The 18,424-nt window shown below is 42.7% G+C and overlaps 2 protein-coding genes across 3 annotated transcripts; both read right to left on the reverse strand.

The window, feature by feature from the left end:
• Positions 1–1,449: 1,449 nt before the first annotated feature.
• LOC311500571 (rho GDP-dissociation inhibitor 1-like) lies at positions 1,450–15,014 on the reverse strand. The gene is made up of 6 exons (XM_084562062.1): positions 14,905–15,014; positions 9,925–10,113; positions 8,286–8,369; positions 5,541–5,617; positions 4,723–4,786; positions 1,450–3,512 (listed from the first exon to the last, which is right to left on the reverse strand). The coding sequence occupies exons 2-6, from the start codon at positions 10,109–10,111 to the stop codon at positions 3,313–3,315; spliced, it is 612 nt and encodes a 203-aa protein (XP_084418188.1). The 5' UTR covers positions 10,112–10,113; positions 14,905–15,014; the 3' UTR covers positions 1,450–3,312.
• Positions 15,015–15,253: 239 nt separating this feature from the next.
• Positions 15,254–18,289, reverse strand: LOC311497250 (aly/REF export factor 2-like). Of its 2 annotated transcripts, none has more exons than XM_084557479.1 (6): positions 18,001–18,289; positions 17,125–17,283; positions 16,900–17,047; positions 16,726–16,792; positions 16,434–16,614; positions 15,254–16,348 (listed from the first exon to the last, which is right to left on the reverse strand). In XM_084557479.1, the coding sequence occupies exons 1-6, from the start codon at positions 18,181–18,183 to the stop codon at positions 16,328–16,330; spliced, it is 759 nt and encodes a 252-aa protein (XP_084413605.1). In that variant the 5' UTR covers positions 18,184–18,289; the 3' UTR covers positions 15,254–16,327. The 2 variants fall into 2 exon arrangements, with proteins under 2 accessions (XP_084413605.1, XP_084413606.1); XM_084557480.1 differs by having other exon boundaries at positions 15,257–16,342.
• Between the last annotated feature and the right edge of the window lie 135 nt (positions 18,290–18,424).

Genomic DNA, 18,424 nt, shown 5'->3' on the forward strand with positions numbered 1-18,424 from the left:
AGTGGCCAGAAGACAGCAGTGGTCGGTGATCACAGGACCCTTTACAGAAAAACCCTTCACAACATCCAGAAGTGAAGAAGACTCTTTTGGACGTAGGCATATCATTATTCAAGTCTACTATAAAGATCAGACTACATAACAAAAATACAGCGGACTCAAAACAACTGTTTTACAAAACAGCATTATTTGAACATAATTGATCTTAACTTCAGAATGACTGGTAATGTCTGAGACAGTCACCTGATCTGTCACCTTTATTGCATATGTTGAAGAGCCTGAATGGTATCAACAAACAACTGAAGGCGGCTGCACTAAAAGCCAAGAGACACAGGGGTAAATGATTAATTTATTCTCAGGATGTCACCCAGGAAGTATCAGGTCATTCTGATGTGGAATCGACCTCATCAGAACCTGACATCCTGGTAGTGTGTGTACTATCAGGGTCACATGGAATTAGTCTGTGGAAACGGGCAGTTTTCTTTTGATTGCAATCTGAAATGATTTGGAAAAGATCTAAAATATAAAACTAATTTAAGAAGCATTTATTTTGAAATTCCACATCAGAATGACCTGATATTTCCTGGGTGACATCCTGAGGTTGTGTACTATCAGGATGAAGTGGAAATAGTTTGTGGAAACAGGCATTTTCCTTTAAATGTTATATTTTACTTAAATACTACAGATTAATTTGACACAGACCCATATTTATTTTTTTAATTTTTTTTTTGTAATTCAATAAAACATTGTTGCAAAAAATAAAAATTATTTGTCATTTATTTATTTTCCATTAGATTTAAATTTGTTTATTATTTGACAGCGTGCATAAATGACGCTTTTATTTTGAAGGGTTTTTTTTTTTTTTTTTTTTTTTTTTGCACGCGTTTACCGTAACGCTTCGAATAAGGACAACGCCCAAAAGAACGAGGGGTTTATCTTCCCCGCAGTCTTGTACTGATGATCAAAAGTTGGAGGTGTGTTGACACCAAGCCAGTGTTGTGCATATTTTTGTGAGCTGTAAACTGAGCGCATAGTTTTTCCATCTGTGAGCGTAGACGAGAGTTTCGCTAAATCTGGAGGGAAATAACGTCGTTCACCCCCTTACAGGAAAAAAAAAAAAAAAAGTTTTACGACAACTGTCAGCCCACGTGTGATTTACGGCATACAGCATGACTGGCGCTGCTGAAACCGATTCACACAAACAGTTAAGTTTATACAGTCATTAGTTATTCAAAAAAGAGAGAGCCTGGTGGAAAAAATATCGTGGGCTGGGGATAGACAATCAGTCAGAGATTCAATTGAACAAAAATAGCTTAAAAAAAGAATAAATATAAATAAATAAACGTGAACTGTTCATTTTGGTGTCTATGAACTTAGTTCAAAATAGAAAAATGCAAATTATGAACTTGAACTAGTTCACTTTTATCTGTGTGAATTGAACTTTGAACGAGTTCTCATTAAGTGTGAACTTGCGCAACACTGCACCAAGCAAGAAAAACTCCCCACTGGCGAAACACCACTGTGTTCGAGGCCAAGTTGAGCAAAATCTTTATTGACCGAGAAGAGCAACCACAATGATGATAGAATACACAACCCCACCAGCATGCCAGCGTTTTCATAGAAACTGTACAATGTGAAGGAATGTATGGAGCAGGACTACATAACAATTCTCATCAGAAGAAACTAAAAAGTTTTACATCCATATGTTCTGGTACAGTACGATTTTTAATTTAATGGTTCTGGTCAGTTTTTTTTTTTTTTTTTTTTTTAAAACCCTCCGTCTTCATTAAATATACAGCTTGTGTTTCGTTTTTTTTCTCTCATAGTGTCGCATAACCCTTAGTGTACAGAGAGGTCTCTGGGTAACAAATAAAAAAACTAATAATAATAATAATAATAATAAAAATAAAAGGCTAAATGGCCCGGTCAGTTTCCTGTTCACTACCAGCGTCTTGTCCGTGGGTTGAGACCAGACACCGCCGAGGTCTCCGGCAGCAGCAGACGGTGCCTGGCTCAGCCCCGTCCTGTGCTTTCTCTGGTGCTACACCTCCACATCTGACTACAGGCGACACGTCAACGAAGCGATGGTGGGACATTAAGGCAAAGGGGAACCAAAAAAAAATAAAAAATAAAGGCTGATTTTTAGAAATGTCTGTTTTCCCTCCACACGATCGTAGTTTGTAGTGCTAAGGCCTCGATGTAGAAGAAAAGAGTGCCAATTTCATATCGTATATCTCCAATTCTGAACATTATTCTGGAGAAGCGGTGAGCGTGCGCAGAGCTGCATCCCAACTAACCTGCAGAGACGGGTCTCCACTACAACAGGGCTACAGGTGGTTGTTAAGTCGGTAGCGAGAGCGAGCCCTTCCTATACGGACTACCCCGTAGCAAGCACTGCTCGGACACACAAGGCATGATCGATAGACAAATTGTCGATACGTAAGGCAGCTTTTCTTATTTTCCGTTTCACTCCCTTGTTAACTTAGGCCCCTTTTTGAAGGGAGGTGGGGTGAATTCATTTGGGGACGGGAGGAGGTGCCACAGAGCAGCTCTGAATCTACTGTTTCCACAAGGCAGGTTTTGGTAATCATGTCGTGTTTCATATCAAAAGACAGCAAGCAAAGGAACGCTGCGATGAGAGCGGGCGGCGACGGGGGGGCGGAGGAGGGGGAAGGAGGAGGCGGACGCGGTGGGGCTGGCTACGAACGACAGCTGATTAACAGTGATGTGAATACAGTCACAATACACGACCATTGATACAATTATATAAAAAAAGGCAAACAAAACGTTGATTGTACAGTTGCTTTTCCACATGAACTTCATACTGAGAGAGGAAGACACCATTCTGGAGAGGTGGAAGGCGGGGTTAATCTCTTCAAGCAGCGGAAAAACCGGGACGAAAGAGAGGAGGGAGTAAGGTGCTACATGGCACAGCTCGGCAGGGGGTGGTGGTAGTGGGTGGGGAGGGTTGCAGGCTGGTGAACGGAGGAGGCTCGTGTGCAACGAATGAAACGTTCAGGTAGGCGGGGAGGTGATGGATGGATGGACGGACAGGAAGAGGAGGGGAAGGGGAGGGGAGGAGGATGCTGCTGCTGCTACTAGTGTTGACAGGTAAGGGTGGAGGAGGCCGGGGTGTTAAGACAGCGAGGCGACAACTAAGGCATGAGAGCATGAAATGCACGAACGAGTAAAGACAAAGAAGGCAGAAATGGTGGACGCGGGGAGGGGAAATGAGGGGAGGGGGGAGGAAGGAGGGAGCCGAGGAACGCATCCCCCCCACCCCCCTTCACTCCAAACACAAAGGCCTCTTTTTTTTTAGTCTTTCCAGTCTTTCTTGATGTTGAGATTCCACTCCCAGGACAGGTGGTCGTGCTTGTCGTCGTCGGTAAACTTGGACTTTATGACGTAGTTGCCGCGGGCCAGCATGCCTTTAGGAGCCTCCTCAATCGTGGTCAGGAAGTCGTACTCTGTGGGACGAGGCCCGTAGCTGCCCACCATGTAGTCTGTTTTGTCAACTGTCGACGAACGAGAAAGAAGACATCGGTATTTATAAAACACAATGTCTTCATGTCAAGGAGTTGGTTGGTGTCACCATTATAAAGGCTATCCAACAAAGGTTCAAAAAGGCAACTGGACTTGTAGAGTTTTTTGAGAAGACGTTTCACCACTCATCCGAGTAGCTTCTTCATAGGGAAGAGGAGGGGGACAAAGAACAGTCCCCCCTCAACAACAGGTAAGAACCCAATCATTAATGTAAATTAGCTGCACCAGTTTCTGGTTGTTAACATAATAAGCAAGTTTTCAGGAGGAGTTCCTATTTAAATCTCAGACTTCCCACCAGTCCCCTAGAACTGAAGAAGCCACTCGGATGAGTGGTGAAACGTCTTCTCAAAAAACTCTACAAGTCCAGTTGCCTTTTTGAACCTTTGTTGGATATACCATGACCTGGATGACTGAGAACCTTCACAGACATATTATAAAGGCTAGAAACTTGCAGCAGGATCAACAATACAATAAAGACGTGTTTGTATAATTCTGTTTAATATTAGATTCTTCACTTAGTTTGATTTTAACCAACTCAAGTTGCTTGTTTTGGACAAAAATCATGTGAAAGATCTGTTTTTATTTGGATACCAGAAACCCTCTGAGACCGAGAACCAACCCTTGCTGATTAAGTGTTTGTGTTGCTGCTTTGTTCTTTGGGATTTCCCCATCAATAAAAGGGACACCTTGTCTCTTAGCTTACTAGGCCTTGGTCAGACCTGGTACTAACATGCACCCTGGGTGATCTGATCACAAGTAGACAGCTCTCAGTACATCTGTTCACACCGAGCTAACAGATGCTAATATTGGCAGTGTGACTGCTAAGTAGTTATCCACATCATCTTGTTTGTAACAAAATAGCTCTGATTGGTTGGAGGACTATCTAATAGCGCACCACCAGACACAGATTCTGATAAGAACTGATTCTGGGTTTGGTTTGGTTCCAGGCTCGGTCTGAACAGGCGTCTGTACCAGTAAATTCAAAGGACTGATAAGCTACAAAGCTAAAGTCAGATTTTTCATTCTGTCATTTCAGGCTCCCGCCTTGCCGTCCACAGACAGGTCAAATATTTAACTGAGCAACCGTTTGGCTCAAAAAGCTAAATCCAACAAAAGGTGGAGCTTGGGAGGAAGAGCTGCAGAGTTTCATTTCCAACGAATCAATACGAGACGTTCACTCACTCTTCATTCCTTTCCTGAACGTCTGCTGCACGTACTTCAGGCCCGAGACGATCTCCCTGTTCACCTGAGGACACACGGACATCAACACATTTAACCTTCTATAATTCTGAATAATAATATTAATTCATATCAGTATTTCTGGTGTTATTATGGACTGACTATTGAAGCTGGCAAGGCCTTAAAACCTTCAGAGCTTTTTGGACTCGTTCAGCTGAATAATAACGACTGCCTTGTCTTTCCAGAGAGCCCAAACCAGACTTGGCTCTAGTTTACGCTAGGAAAAAAAATCAAAAGCTCACTGATATCACCTTGGAATCAAGTAGGGGCGCTCCGATCAGCAGATTTTCAGCCGATGGCAGGAAGCAAAACTGACAGATACCAAAAAAAACTCTCATTTTGATTCATTTCTATGAGTGTGGTTTCAATAAGAGCTAAAAAAAAAAAACCACTCTAATGTGTTTGCTCTCCATCAGTTACTCAGGAAAACTAAACCTGGATAGTTTATGGAAAGCAGTTCAACGTACATATTTTATAATAAAAAATTATATTTTTACATTACATTTTTTTATAATTTCAAAAATGCGCAGACTTGAGGTGAATGATTTAGGCGCAATAATCGATGGCTGATTGATCGGAGCGCCCTTAATTATGTGCCGCCTCTATTTCTGAATGATGTGTCCTTGTGGACGTATGTTGACTTCTGTCCACTAACCCCAATACCACACATTTGAAAACACTATCAGATCGAATTCAGACGCGTTTGAACAATGACATTTTGATAACGGCTACAAATAAAAAGCAGGGGAAGTAACCCTCACCTTAAAGCTGATCTTTATTTTATATTCTACTCCCTCCTTCAGGATGAAGGCTTGCTTCTTAAAGGCTTCCAGGTCTCCTGTTGGAACGAAAAAAAAAAAAAAAAAAAAAAAAGGCACAGGAATCAATATGTGGTTCAGCACAGACACCGATGACCGCATTGTCAGAATCAAGGGCAAAAATCAAACGCTCATAAAAATTTATTGTGAGGCAAAAGTCAACAATATAACACAATAAACCGTAAGATTATGACCACTGATCGGGGAAGTGAATACTGATTATCTGATTATCATGGCACCTGTCAGTGGGTGTGATTCATTAGGCAGCAGGTGAACATTTAGTTCTCAAAGTTGAGGTTAGAAGAAGGAGAAAATGGACAAGTGAAAGGATTTCAGTGACAGGGAGGCAAATGGTGACGGCTGGACGACTGGGTTAGAGTATCTGTAGCTTCTGGCCTTTGAGATGTTAGAGAATAGACATTGTCCAGATATTTTTTTAAATTATTCGATCAGATCGGGCACCAGCGAAGCCCGATTTGTTCTAGTTATTTGTTTAAAGTCTGTCGTAAGCCAAAACCACATCCCCCGTAGCCTTCAAACTACTCGTTCTTCTGTTTTAATGGTGGTTGCGAGAAAAAACAACAAACACTGAACGCTGCATTTAAGAGAAGAGTTTCATCAAGACAGCGTCAAGGAGAAGAATATCACAGAGAGCGTTATGGAGTTAATGGCGTTTTCATGACCAGAACATTTCTGGAGTAGAGAATAAAGGTTTTCACCGTCGTCTATTGGAGCCATTGTACGAGCAATACATTAACATGCCCGCAGGCCTCTGTGATTATCTGGAAGCCAGTCTCCTGGGCGCTGACCTCCATGTTGACTATCACGTGCTGTAGTTCCCAGGCCTCTAAAAACAGGCTCCTGATTGTTGCCGTATGTTCGCCTGATCTGAAACCTTGTGTCTGAGCTTCATAATGGTCCAGCATTAAATTGGCCAGTTTACAGGAGATACACCAGGATCCTCCTCCTTGTGACGCTGGCAGAGAGTGAACTCTTCTGTGGTACTTTCAGCTCTCAGTGTGGCGAAGGCAGTGGTAGGGCCATCAGGGCCACCAAAGCAATCCCAATTGTCCCAGCCTACTCTTTCCATTTTATGGCTTGTCTGTCTTTGTGAGACTTTGGATTAGAGCTTTTATACAATCATATTTCAGCTGTCGTGTGTTGCCAGAGTCAAAGTAGTCTGCATGGGCCTTCACAATTAAAACTGCAGGTGGTTGAAGCTTCAAATACGTTGTAATGTTGCTGTTCCTTTAACCAATCACTTTTCGATTTTATATTCTTAGGGCTTCTCTGTGGCCTATGGTAGCGTCAGAGTTTGTCCTCTGATTGGACAGTCAGAGAGCGGCTCTGGACTTTGAAGGAAAAGCTGGATGTTGTAAGGAAAGGCCCACCCAACCCCGGAGCTGGCTAGTCTGACCCAGCCGAGGAAAGGGTGTGTCTTTCAGGTCAACAACTATGAGTGCTATGACAACTCTGGTGAGTAAAATGAATTATATTTACATCTTTTATGTATATTTTTGACATTTTATTGGGTCGACATTGATGCTTCTGCTGGATTTGACGTACGCGGCGCTGGAGCGCAGCTGCAGTGAGTGAGAGGAGACTTTTTGAATCGTTCTAAGTGAGTTTCTTGCTTTAATAATGCCATTCATCTCGCTATATGAGATAACTGTCTACAATGCAACGTCCTGTTTTACTGTGCCTCTGCATGATGTTGATGGTTTCTACAGCAGTGGCGTCATAACGATCGTATTAAGACGTGTTTTGAATGACGCTGGAGGTCGCTGAAGGCCGACCGGGCGACGGCGACGCCTCCCAACATCAATCTAAATCCTCTCAGCCTGCATAATTGCAAGCTTAACCAATCTATCTGCAAAACTATTTATTGTGAGTCACAAACTTGGTTTAATCCTCTCAGGCTTCTTAAGCCTTTACCAAAGCTGAGGCACAAACATGAGAAGATGGGTTTCGTTCATTTACAGTTTTTTAAGCATCTTGTTTTAGCCTCTTTTGGGGGATTTTCTGAAACACTTTTTTGGACTCATCACGTCATTATCACTTCAGCCTGGAATTACTGGCAGGCAGAGGATTTCAATCTGTCAAACTTGTTGATGACTGATTAGTTTTTATTTTATTTACAGCATGGGCAGACATTACTTTTAGCTGAGAATGTAGAAGTTCTCCCAAAAGTTGGAGAGATGTAGAGAAAGGGAGACGGAGGACAGAATGTTCTGGGTATATTCAAATCTAGGCCGACTGGGGTGAAAAAGCAGCGGCAGACACGGCGGGGGGAGGTGGGTGTTGGCGGGGGGGGGGGGGGGGGGGGGGGGGGTGGATGTCTTTTGGATCGTTGAAAACATAATGGAAAGAAATGCAGGCAATGGAGTTATTTTACTCCTTTTATATCTTTGCAGCATCCAGAGTTAGATGGTAAATAGCCTTGATGGAAATCAGAATAAAGCGGAGTCTGTGCTGCAGTCGATCGTGAAGCTGACCAGGACAAAGGACGAAAGAATAAGAGGAAAGGTGTGGAAGAAAATATTTCTCAAATGACGTTTGGAGAACATCCTGCCATGCCGTTCCGTGTCATTTGTCCAGATAACGATGACACTTGCATTTCTTAACAACCTTTTCTCCAGTGAACAAATACCGCAGATATTCTATATTTCTACCCAAACTGGGACTCACCTTGCAGGTCCAGGACCAGGGGGCTTGGGGCGCTTTCACAGACCAGAGACATCCGGGTCACCTGGACATTGGGAACAGTTGGATCTGGGACGGGATCAAAGAAACGGATGATTCACTTTAGACACCACTCAAGATTTTACACAGTATTTTTTTAGACTCTGCTACTGTGCCTCTGTAACAAGAGGCTGTCAAAGCGTGCGTGCTCCAGGGAGCTGAAACCAGGACGGCTCTGCTGTAGCCGGGACGGTCTCTGCATTAATTAGACTGTTCCTCGCCCCAGTGAAGAAGACTTTTCTCTTCGCTGAGGGACAGCGTACTGATTATCAGTGCTTCAACTAGAAGACATTGGATTATGAATGAGCGATGGAGACTAGAGCTGTCAGATAATGGATCACAATTAACTGCTGTTACCTGGAAGGGATATTTTTTAGGTTTGTATTACTCAAATCAATTTCTCATCTCCGTGCTCAGTTCATAACTCAATTCACTCAAAGCAGATAACTTCTATTTATATAGCGCTTTTCTACCTATTGGTACTCACGTTGCTTTATCGTTTTTTTTTCTTGTCGCTTTCTTTTTCTGCTTCTTGTGAGATTTTTGGCGTTACAAACATCCATTGCGGTAATTTTACAACAGGGTAAAATTGTTTACATATTTACAACCACATTTCAGATTGGGCTTGCTTTCCACCACAGTACTAACTTCACTCGCCCACAAAATCTTTATGGCAGAAAGTTGGTCTGGAGTCACTTTGTTGGGAAATAATTAAGCTCCTGCAAAAAAACCTGCCAGACCAATTAAATCGTTTGGGCGTGTTTTATGTGGTGATGGACAGAAGAATAACATAGACATGATCCTACATGTCCCCCGAGTGCTGTGGACCTGAATTTGTTCGCAACAAATTGGCTCTGATTGGTTTGAAGACTATCTAATAGCATAGGAGAGGTATTATTTCTCAGTTTATTATCAGTTAAAACACGCCCCATATTGGAATCCGAATGGAGTCCATGGAGAATACGTCATATCCTGATAAGAACTGAGTGTGAGCCAAGGTCATAACAGCAGGACATGCGCGCATTAATCACACGTTTTAAAAAATTGACAGTCCAGTATAGTCTGAACATATTCCTCTGATTTACTGAGACAAGTATCTGTTCGACAAGCACCAACTTTCTGTCTCTTAAGCAGGATGATAGCCTGACGTGCACATCCCGTTGCTGTGATTTCAGTTAAAGTAACCGCTGTTCAGCATTTATTATGCTCCAAACATGAGCCCCTCCCGTTTTGGAGGACACGGAGAAACTCAATACAGCTGACCAGCCGCTGACTAGCATTTTAGCAGCATAATAAAATAGCGCAGACATCAGCACGCATGTATAAATGCTTACAACGGTGTAGGCTCTGATATAAGGAGCGTGGATGCTCACATACTTCCAAACTTATAGTTGCTCATTCATTCATTTCTTCATCTTATTCAACTTTATTACCAATCAATTTGCATAGTTAGGAGCTGCTGCAATCTCATTTCACTGCTGCTGTACGTTGTAAACATTATCCATGTGATGTGCATATATAAATCCAACACAGAGGCACATAGCAAGCTTCACTCTCTCCTGTTTCACCCTTACTCCTCACTTACCAGCCTCAGTGATCCCAGAGCCAAGCAGAATTTCCTTATATTTGCGTAGGCTTTCATCGTCCTTATCCAGCTCGTGGATCTCTTTCACGGACTTCTGGGCTGGCGCCTTGTAGTTCACCGGCTCCGGCTCCTCGTTTTCCGCGGCGATGGCTGCTAGCTGCTCCGGAGTCACCTCATCCTCAGCCATGTCTGGAGACGAAAGAGGAAAAAAAAGAGAGAAAGGAAGGCGTTCAAACACACAGTAACACAGAGACGTGGTCCTGTATTCCTCCTGCTCGCTTGCCTCTTGCGGGGAGTGAGTTGTAAATCACCGGACAAACAGATAACCCCCACAGTGATGCTGATGGAAAGTGTCCAGCCGTCTGTATCTACAGCTGCTGTGGTGTGGGAACGGGAGGCTGTGAGCTGATAACCTAGAAGCAGCATCGTCTCTCTTTTTTTACACAGCTCTGATGGGTGATATCACCTAAACACATTTCTCTGAAACGGCATCATCGGTGCAAGGTGAGTCATGAATGAGACGTCACGAGTCACATGATTTAAAAAGTAGGACTGGGTTTAAAAAACAAAACAAAAACGTGTTTCTATTCAAATCAGTCTTGATTTGAGAGATACGACATCGCTTCATGAAATCCCGCTCACTTGCACAATATATCTTGAATGACGGCACAATTAATCTACACAACTCTAAAAGCAGCGTCAAGCCTGATCAAAATGATGACAAGAGAAGAGCTGCACAAATGTAAAATACTGTACAACAAACCTCTCAATAACAAAATTAGTTCTGTATAAAATCTCTTTCATAACCAAGTAAAATAGCTTCATAACATAAACATCTCTAATTCAGTTGATATAGAATCGAATCAAGTGGAATTAAATTGATTCAGAAAATCAGAAGAGATCTCCAGCCGGAAATAATAATAATTTAAAAAAAAAGTCAACCCCAGGGTGGGGCCGTGGGGCTTCACATTATCTAGGTCATAGAATAGCATTCCTTTGGTGTTGGAAAAATTAGCCTGCAGGGGTGTTTTCTTTAAAAGGGTCTTAGCATGCATGCACACTCCAAACAACAAGCTCACAACACTGTCACATGGTGCTTTTTTTTCTTTTTTCTCCGACTCACATACTTTGCAGTACAGACTTGCCAAGTTCGACCCTGAGGTAAAGACTGGAGGACGCTGTATTGTTATACTGTCACTGGTACAGCAGTGTAGCTGATGAAGCCTGTGAAATGCATTCTGTCTGCACCAAGTCGACACAAGTTACCTCCTCGATATAACGGGGCAGGGCAAGAACACATCCTGGTATTTGGACTGTAAGAATCAGGAGCTCTCTGACTGGTGGTCAGCAGACCAATTGACCCTTTGTTGGCCTTCTGACTGGTCTGGTGACCACCAATCAGAGGGCTCCTACCCTTTGTCAAGTCCTTAATTCCTTATGTTTATGCTGCTAGGTAAAACAAATAGCAAACATTGTTATTGTTTGTCTAACCTAGCAACAGTAATGACTTGTCAGGACTTGACAAAGCGTAGGGTATCACTTATTTTACATTACATATTTTTAAGTAATTGACATTACTTTGTAGATGTTTTCATTTTGCCGAATTATACAGATGATGGTTTCTGTTTATAAAAGCAATAAAAGGGGGAAACATCCTTTATCTTTATAGGTTAAAGACTCACGTGCTATTCCTTTTATTCAGCGACGCGCTCACGTTTCTCAGTCGTCCTTCTTGTCAATATTAGCTCTAATTAAGGAAGCAGTAAATATCAGGAAATGAAAACTCCAGAGAAAAACACGACCAGCGCTTTAAACGGATTCTACAGACAATGGGTTTAAATTTCTATCTGCGCTCCCCCGTGTCAGGCTCGTCTCTTGCTAAGGAGGTTAATGTCGGAGAACTTTGCTCTGCTGAAACGCTAACAGGTAACAAAAGCAGGAAAGGCTCTGTTTACGCCAAGAGTCCTGGCATTCACATTAAGGACACGACAAAAGGCCCACGAATCTGTGGCTGAGACTCAGTCGCTGCATGTATAGACATTTGAATCAGCATGACTTGCATACATTGCTTAAAGCCTTTCTTTCATCAGTTAGCCGTTTTAATACTGTAGGCCTGTCTCACGGTATCACGGAAAACCTGTAGAGTGAGGTGAATTAAAGTGACAGACTGGTTTACTGGCGGATCTGAAACCACCAGACAACATTAGCAAAAACAGTAAATTAAAGTTGCAGAACAGGAAGTTGCTCTCCAGCCATTTGACTAACATGTTTATGAATCATACCAGAACCACAAACTAACTGATCGAGGCAGCTTTAGACCATGTTCTGCCCGGTAAAATTGTTGTTTTTCTCAATGGAGTCCGGTGACTTTGAGGAGTTCAATATAGTTCCCCATCGGAGAAAGCCTTCTGACGTCGGTGTGAACTGGAGAAGATATTAAGATAAGATAAGACGTGTTTATTGATCCCACGTACGGGAAATTTCCTTGTCACTGTAGCATGGAGTTTGGCAAAAAAATAAAAATATATATATATACAGACAACAGTGACAACTTCGACAGGGAAAAAAGTTACCAAAAAAACACAAATACAGAAATACTGTATTCATAATACAGTATATACTTCTCCAAACAGAACAAACACTGACTATGGAGGAGGACCTTATACATCCCCGCTCCAAAGAAACCAAACTATCCCTTTAAGAATGTGAACTTGTGTTGGGATTATGCGGCGAGTCTAATCCTTCACTGCCGGGCCAAATTTGCAGATATTTAGCTGAAGTGATTAAGTAACACTGTAGATCTCTGATACCCGATTACTGATTAATCACTCTGAATCGCTAGGAAAGGGAATGCACCAAAAACTATATATTTTGACAAAATTCAGTGACTTCAGTGACATCTAACTTAATATCTTTGGTTTGACTTTATACGTGACTCAAGGAAGTAATCCGTTTTTACGTATGAACCACAACTGTGAGCTAGCTTTACCTTAATTTCCACACAGCGGTTCTCGGCCAGTGATGTATTAGTGTCTACTTGACACGTGTTTACATTGCACAATGACAGAAAGCACAGTGGGATTTAAATGCTTCAAGGAGCCGTTACACTTGAGTAAACTCACCGCACTGCTTAAAATACTAAAAGTTTTATGGCACCAGAGTTGCACAACTAAGTGTTATGCCTCAAATATATTTTCCATTACAGCACTACAAATCTGTAATGAAGAAGCACTTGATTATTTTATTACGCATCACTAGGGGTCACGAAAACTTGTAACGCCGCCTGTAAAGATTATTGCGCTTCACGTTCCTCTGTTTGTTCTGCTTTGCGAGGTTTTGTACATACCTCTTCCAGGGTCTCTCGTCAGACCTGCCCAAACTAGCAGGAGTCAGAGGAATGTCTATAAGCACCTATAAGACCAACTGAGGAGCTTTCTTCTGCGGCCATTAATGCGCCTGAGCAAGGGCCAAAAACTTCCTCAAAATTTCCCCCCTTATTTCTTCTCCACTGCTCCACCACTGTACTTACACGTTCTGGCATTTGGACGCGTGAAGTCACCAGGCTTATCCCAGGCTTGGAGAGCACTTGTAAATGCTCCCTAAAACAACAATCACACGCACACTTTTCTTGTCTGTGGTGCCTCTGGGGCTCACGAGCAGATGACTGTGTGAAGTGTGACATATTAGAAATGACTGTCGACCTCAGCAAGAGAGTCATCGAAGAAGAACACTGCTGCAATCCGGACCGCACACTTCTTTCTTTTGTTCTCAAAAAAGCAAACTGAATCTTAAATCTGCAAGAGGTAAAAAATTAGAACAGAGCTTTTTGTAATGATAGGAGAGGTGGCGGTGGCGGTGGTGGGGGGGAGGGTCTTCAGAGGGAATGCATTATGTAACTGCTGCCATTACAGCATCTGTCACCAAGTTTGATTCTTCTGAAGTGGAATTAGGGTTCGTGCACATCGACTGAGTCTGCTGTGACAGTAACAAAAGACATATTTCAGATGGCCCACTTGCTCATGTCCCTAAACTTAATGAATGTACAAAATGGACGAGAGCAAATCGACTAAGAAGCCCCACCTGATGTGCTGACATTAAAAAGTTTCAGAACTGCCAGTAAAAATCCAACGTGACAACTCCACCCCACCCAGCTGGACGGGGCACAAGCAGCCTTGGGAAGTCAAACATGATTCTCTGAACAACACAGGAAGCCAGAAACTCAAGATTCACAAAGTCTGGGGGCTGGGGGGAATGATCAGGAGCTGATTAAGTCCTCAAAATACACCTCCTCTATCCATATTTGTGATAAACAATAATAGCACAGACATTTAAAGGTCATTCAAACCCCTCTCGGCCAAATAATACACCTGACAGAACTGTATAAGAAAGATGTAAATATAATATTTTCCCCATAAAAAAAAAAAAACATAATATAGTGGCACCTTAATAGCAAAAATCAAAAATCAGTGTGATTAAATACAGCAATTATGACCTTTTCCACACAGCACTGACTTATGTAACAGGCATAAATGTCAAGAGGTTGACCGCAGCTACTGTGGCGATATAACAAAACATTATTTGTCATGACTGTTGTAGCTAGCTGACAATTAAGGCTGGCATCTTTCCAGAAAACCGGCTAACACACCGCCTTTGACAGCTCCCCGGTGCAACGGCAACACATCTGTAGCTTTATTAATCAACTATATAAAAAATATGTATTTGATTCATAGTTTAAAATGTGACTTTTGTCGCCGACCATCTTAAACAGGGCGGGACTGAGAGGAGAGAGAGAGAGAGAGAGACAAGCAGCTAGGTGGTTCACCGGGAATAATTCAGCCGAGCTAACCGGAGCCTGCGGCTAATATTAGCAACTTAGCATCAGTTGATGGAAAAGCACGCGCGCTAACAAAACGGTTTCAGCGGCCTACGCCGGTTGGAGGTGTGTGGCTATCGGCTGGTCCTGAAACTGAGGAGGCTTACCTTTATTTTTTTAATGCGGTAGTGATTTCAGGTGCCTTTTCGCAGTAAGTGCGTTCGCAGCTCTGCGCTCCCTGTGCAAGTATGGCGAACAACGGAACGGCGCCGCCCCGTGCTCCGCCCGCGCATCACGCTTCCGGGAAAAGGGGCCGCGCACGCAAGTGACGCCAGTGACGCGCCGTGCTCTTTCACGGATCAAGTTCAGACAAATGTATACATCTTCCCCTCTGCTTTAGGCCTTTGTTTACTGTTAAAGTACAAGTAAGAGTGTAGCAAAACATGTCTTATTCTGCATCACTTTAAATTTATGATGCTTTCAAGTAATATCTGGAAAAAGGAAGTCATGGCCAGACACCTGTGACATGACCTGACTTAGGTTAAGCCGTAACATTATTCCTAGTATTGTGTTGGCTGCCGTTTGCAGCTAATACATGGACGTAAAGTGTGCTGTGGTATCTGGCACCAAGATGTTAGCAGCAGATCCTTGAATCTTTGTACAGGACATCCCACAGATGCTGGATTGGATTGAGCTCTGGGGGATTTGGAGGCCATGTCAACACCTTGAACTCATGCCCGATATATCCCACTCACCGACAGAAGCCATAGTAATGAGATAATCAGTGGCTAAGGGTTGTAAATTTTAGCTAGATACCATACAATCTGTTCTGTATCATCATTATCATAATAATAATATCCAATAATTGTGACCGGTGGCCAGAATAAGAAGGGGGTTTGCCATTTGTACGACAGCAACTTATCATGTTCCTTCATTTTTTCAGCGCCAGTGAAGACAACAGTGAAAACAGTTCTTGGGTGATTCAATATAATACATTTATGTACAAAACTGTTAAACATGTCCATATGTCAGACATACCAAGTGATTGAACTGATGTACATTTTTAACATCCAACAGTCTGGCTTTGAAACAGAATGACAAAAAAAAGTCAACAATCACATTTCAGGTTTACATGTAGGATTTAGGGGTGGTCTGGTAGGAGAAATGGAATATGGCACCCATAGCCATTTTTCCATTGCATATAAACCTACAGTTGTTGCCATGTTTCTACATTAACCCAGAACAGGTGAACCAACACCTGGCTCTACAGGCAGCCTTTTGGGTTGTCATGTGGAGTTGACATCCGCTTTAGGTTCTCCTACACTGAAACCCTATCCCCATATGCCACTAAAACCTACACTCTGGGCCAAAAAAAAAAATAATAATAAAAAAAAAAAATCATGAAACCACAAAAAAATCTCCAGAAGTACAGCTATAAAAATACAGAGAAATTTCAAAAAATAATCGAAAACAACAGTCCACCGAATAAAATGGTATCAAAACATACAGTCTGGTCCATCCTGTTCAATTGACCATTTGTTTAAAAAAAAAAATATTAAAATAAAAGAGGAAACAGCATCTTCTTTGCATTTAACTGGTGTCCATCTGAAACTTGAAAGAACAAATCATGGTTATAAAACCATCCAAAAACACTCACAGTATTGCCAGAATAAACATGAGATTAGGTAACACCCACCTTGGCGTTGTACGCATCCAACTGGGCGTCCAACTCCTCTGCAGAAAGCTGGGGTTTCTTTCCACCTCCTCTTCCCCGACCTCTGAAACCCCCACCGCTCCCCTGCCCTTGCCCTTGCCTCCTTTCAAACTTGGGTTGGCTTGGTTGGCCGAGCCTGCTCCGATCGAACCCTCTGTTTGAACTGCAAATAGTAAAAAAAAAAAAAAAGTTGTTCTAGACCACCTATAACATGACAATTAAGCAAGCTATGTTCATAAATATTTGCCAGACGTGTTCACAAGTCGACTGTTACCTCTGCGTAGGTTCTCTATCCTGTGCATCAGCATCTGAAGTGACTTGTTGGATCTGCATGGGACGGCCTATAAAAAAAGATTAAACACTGTTTAAATAAGTGGAAGCACTTGTGCTTCGATGGAAGCTCTCAACACACAACATCATCACTACAGTACAAGAACTGAACACCCACCATCTAGAGGGACACCATCATAGTGCTTCAAAGCTTTGAGTGCGTCTGCCTTAGTTTCAAAGTGGACATCTGCCGTTCCTTTACTGCGACCGGACCGATCGTAGTGCACCGCTGCTTTCTTCAGCGACCCAAACTCGGCAAACAGCTCCTGGAGTGTAAAGTAGATACATCAGTAACCAACGCAGCATGCGAGGTTAAGTGGATTAACGGGGTTTAGGGAATTACCTTGATATCCGAATCAGAGACACCAAAGTCCAGGTTAGAAACCAGCAGCTTGCCGTTACTTTCCACACTTCTTTCTACTCTTTCCACTCTAGGCCCTCTGTGTCCACTAGAGTGCTCCTCAAACATGTCGTGCTGCCATTTGTCTGGCAACTCTCTGGGCTGTGGAGAAAAGAAATGCAGTCATTAAAGCGCACAGATTTAACAAAGAACACAGGAAATGGACAGAGGACTACTACCAAAAGAGGCTTGACTAGCATGTGGTACCAACCACTGTACTCAGTAATTACTCCCTATATCAGCATGGGAACCAGGCCAGGGCCACCATCCAGGTTCTCCACAAGAAGTCCGCTCTAAAAAGGGACATCTGCCTCTGGACAGAATAAAATACTTCTTCCCATGGAGGAAGGCATGGACGCAGACAGTTCTCAGATGCCCAGCAGCCATTTTGAAATTCAAGACTCTTCTTGGAAGTTGCTTCCACAGCAGCATGAGGATGAGGATATTAAATTATTTTCATTTCCTAAAAAAAAAATAATTTCAATTCAATTTCAGGAAGTCGGCCATCATGCACCGCCGCCATCATTTTTTTTTTTTAAAAAACGTGACCTGTTGTCATTGATCTTTGTTAATTAAGAAAGTTGAGAAAGGTCGATAATGTTGAAAAACACTCATTAACCACAGTGTAGGCATGAGAACAAATTGCGTTTTGGGGGCAGAACTTATTTCTTCCAGGCTAACCCTGTGTTAGCTTCTCCAGCTAGCTTAAGCACAATAGACAGGGGAAGTCTGTTATCGTGTGACTTTAAGATTATCCAAAAAAAAAACTAATTTTCATTTCCATATTTTCGCTCCATTTGATCTGCTTCTCCTTCATACCCTGGTGTACGGCGTGGATCGGTTGTTTCTCTCCCGGTTGAAGTTGTTCTGTCGACCCCGCGCCGGCCTCGACGATCCACCGGCTCGACCTGAACTTCCCCTGGATCTTCCCTCGCGGTCGCCGCCTCCCTTCTTGTTCATCTTGATGATGTCGTCCAGAGACATGCTCATTTTATCGGACATGGTGTCGCTTTATCCTTCAGCCAACGACGAAGAAGAACAAAGAATTTCGAGCGTCGAGAAGTGGGTTGTTTATCAGCGGCTCTCCGGTGGCGCGGTGTGGAAACTAGCGGAAACACGTAAATAGTTTACGGAAGTGACGATGGACACCGGAAGTCCCGCCTCTCAGACTTTCAAATAAAACTTTATCTAAAAAATATACAGAAAGGGTGACAAAATAAAGAAAATAAGAGTTGTAAATTAA

The sequence above is a fragment of the Chelon labrosus genome (assembly GCF_963514085.1).
Source record: "Chelon labrosus genome assembly, chromosome: 2".
NCBI classification, from domain to species: Eukaryota; Metazoa; Chordata; class Actinopteri; order Mugiliformes; family Mugilidae; genus Chelon; species Chelon labrosus.

What these genes read in the sequence shown, in the direction of transcription:
- LOC311497250 (XM_084557479.1), bottom strand. Translation starts at nt 18,183, where the DNA reads ATGTCCGATAAAATGAGCATGTCTCTGGACGACATCATCAAGATGAAC. An exon ending in TGATGGTGTCCCTCTAGATG is followed by an intron (nt 16,793 to 16,899) that starts GTGGGTGTTCAG and finishes CTTTTTTTATAG; the next exon opens with GCCGTCCCATGCAGATCCAA. An exon ending in TGGATGCGTACAACGCCAAG is followed by an intron (nt 16,349 to 16,433) that starts GTGGGTGTTACC and finishes TGTTCTTTCAAG; the next exon opens with TTTCAGATGGACACCAGTTA.
- LOC311500571 (XM_084562062.1), bottom strand. Translation starts at nt 10,111, where the DNA reads ATGGCTGAGGATGAGGTGACTCCGGAGCAGCTAGCAGCCATCGCCGCG. An exon ending in CTCTGGGATCACTGAGGCTG is followed by an intron (nt 8,370 to 9,924) that starts GTAAGTGAGGAG and finishes ATCCCGTCCCAG; the next exon opens with ATCCAACTGTTCCCAATGTC. An exon ending in GTTCAGGAAAGGAATGAAGA is followed by an intron (nt 3,513 to 4,722) that starts GTGAGTGAACGT and finishes GTTCGTCGACAG; the next exon opens with TTGACAAAACAGACTACATG.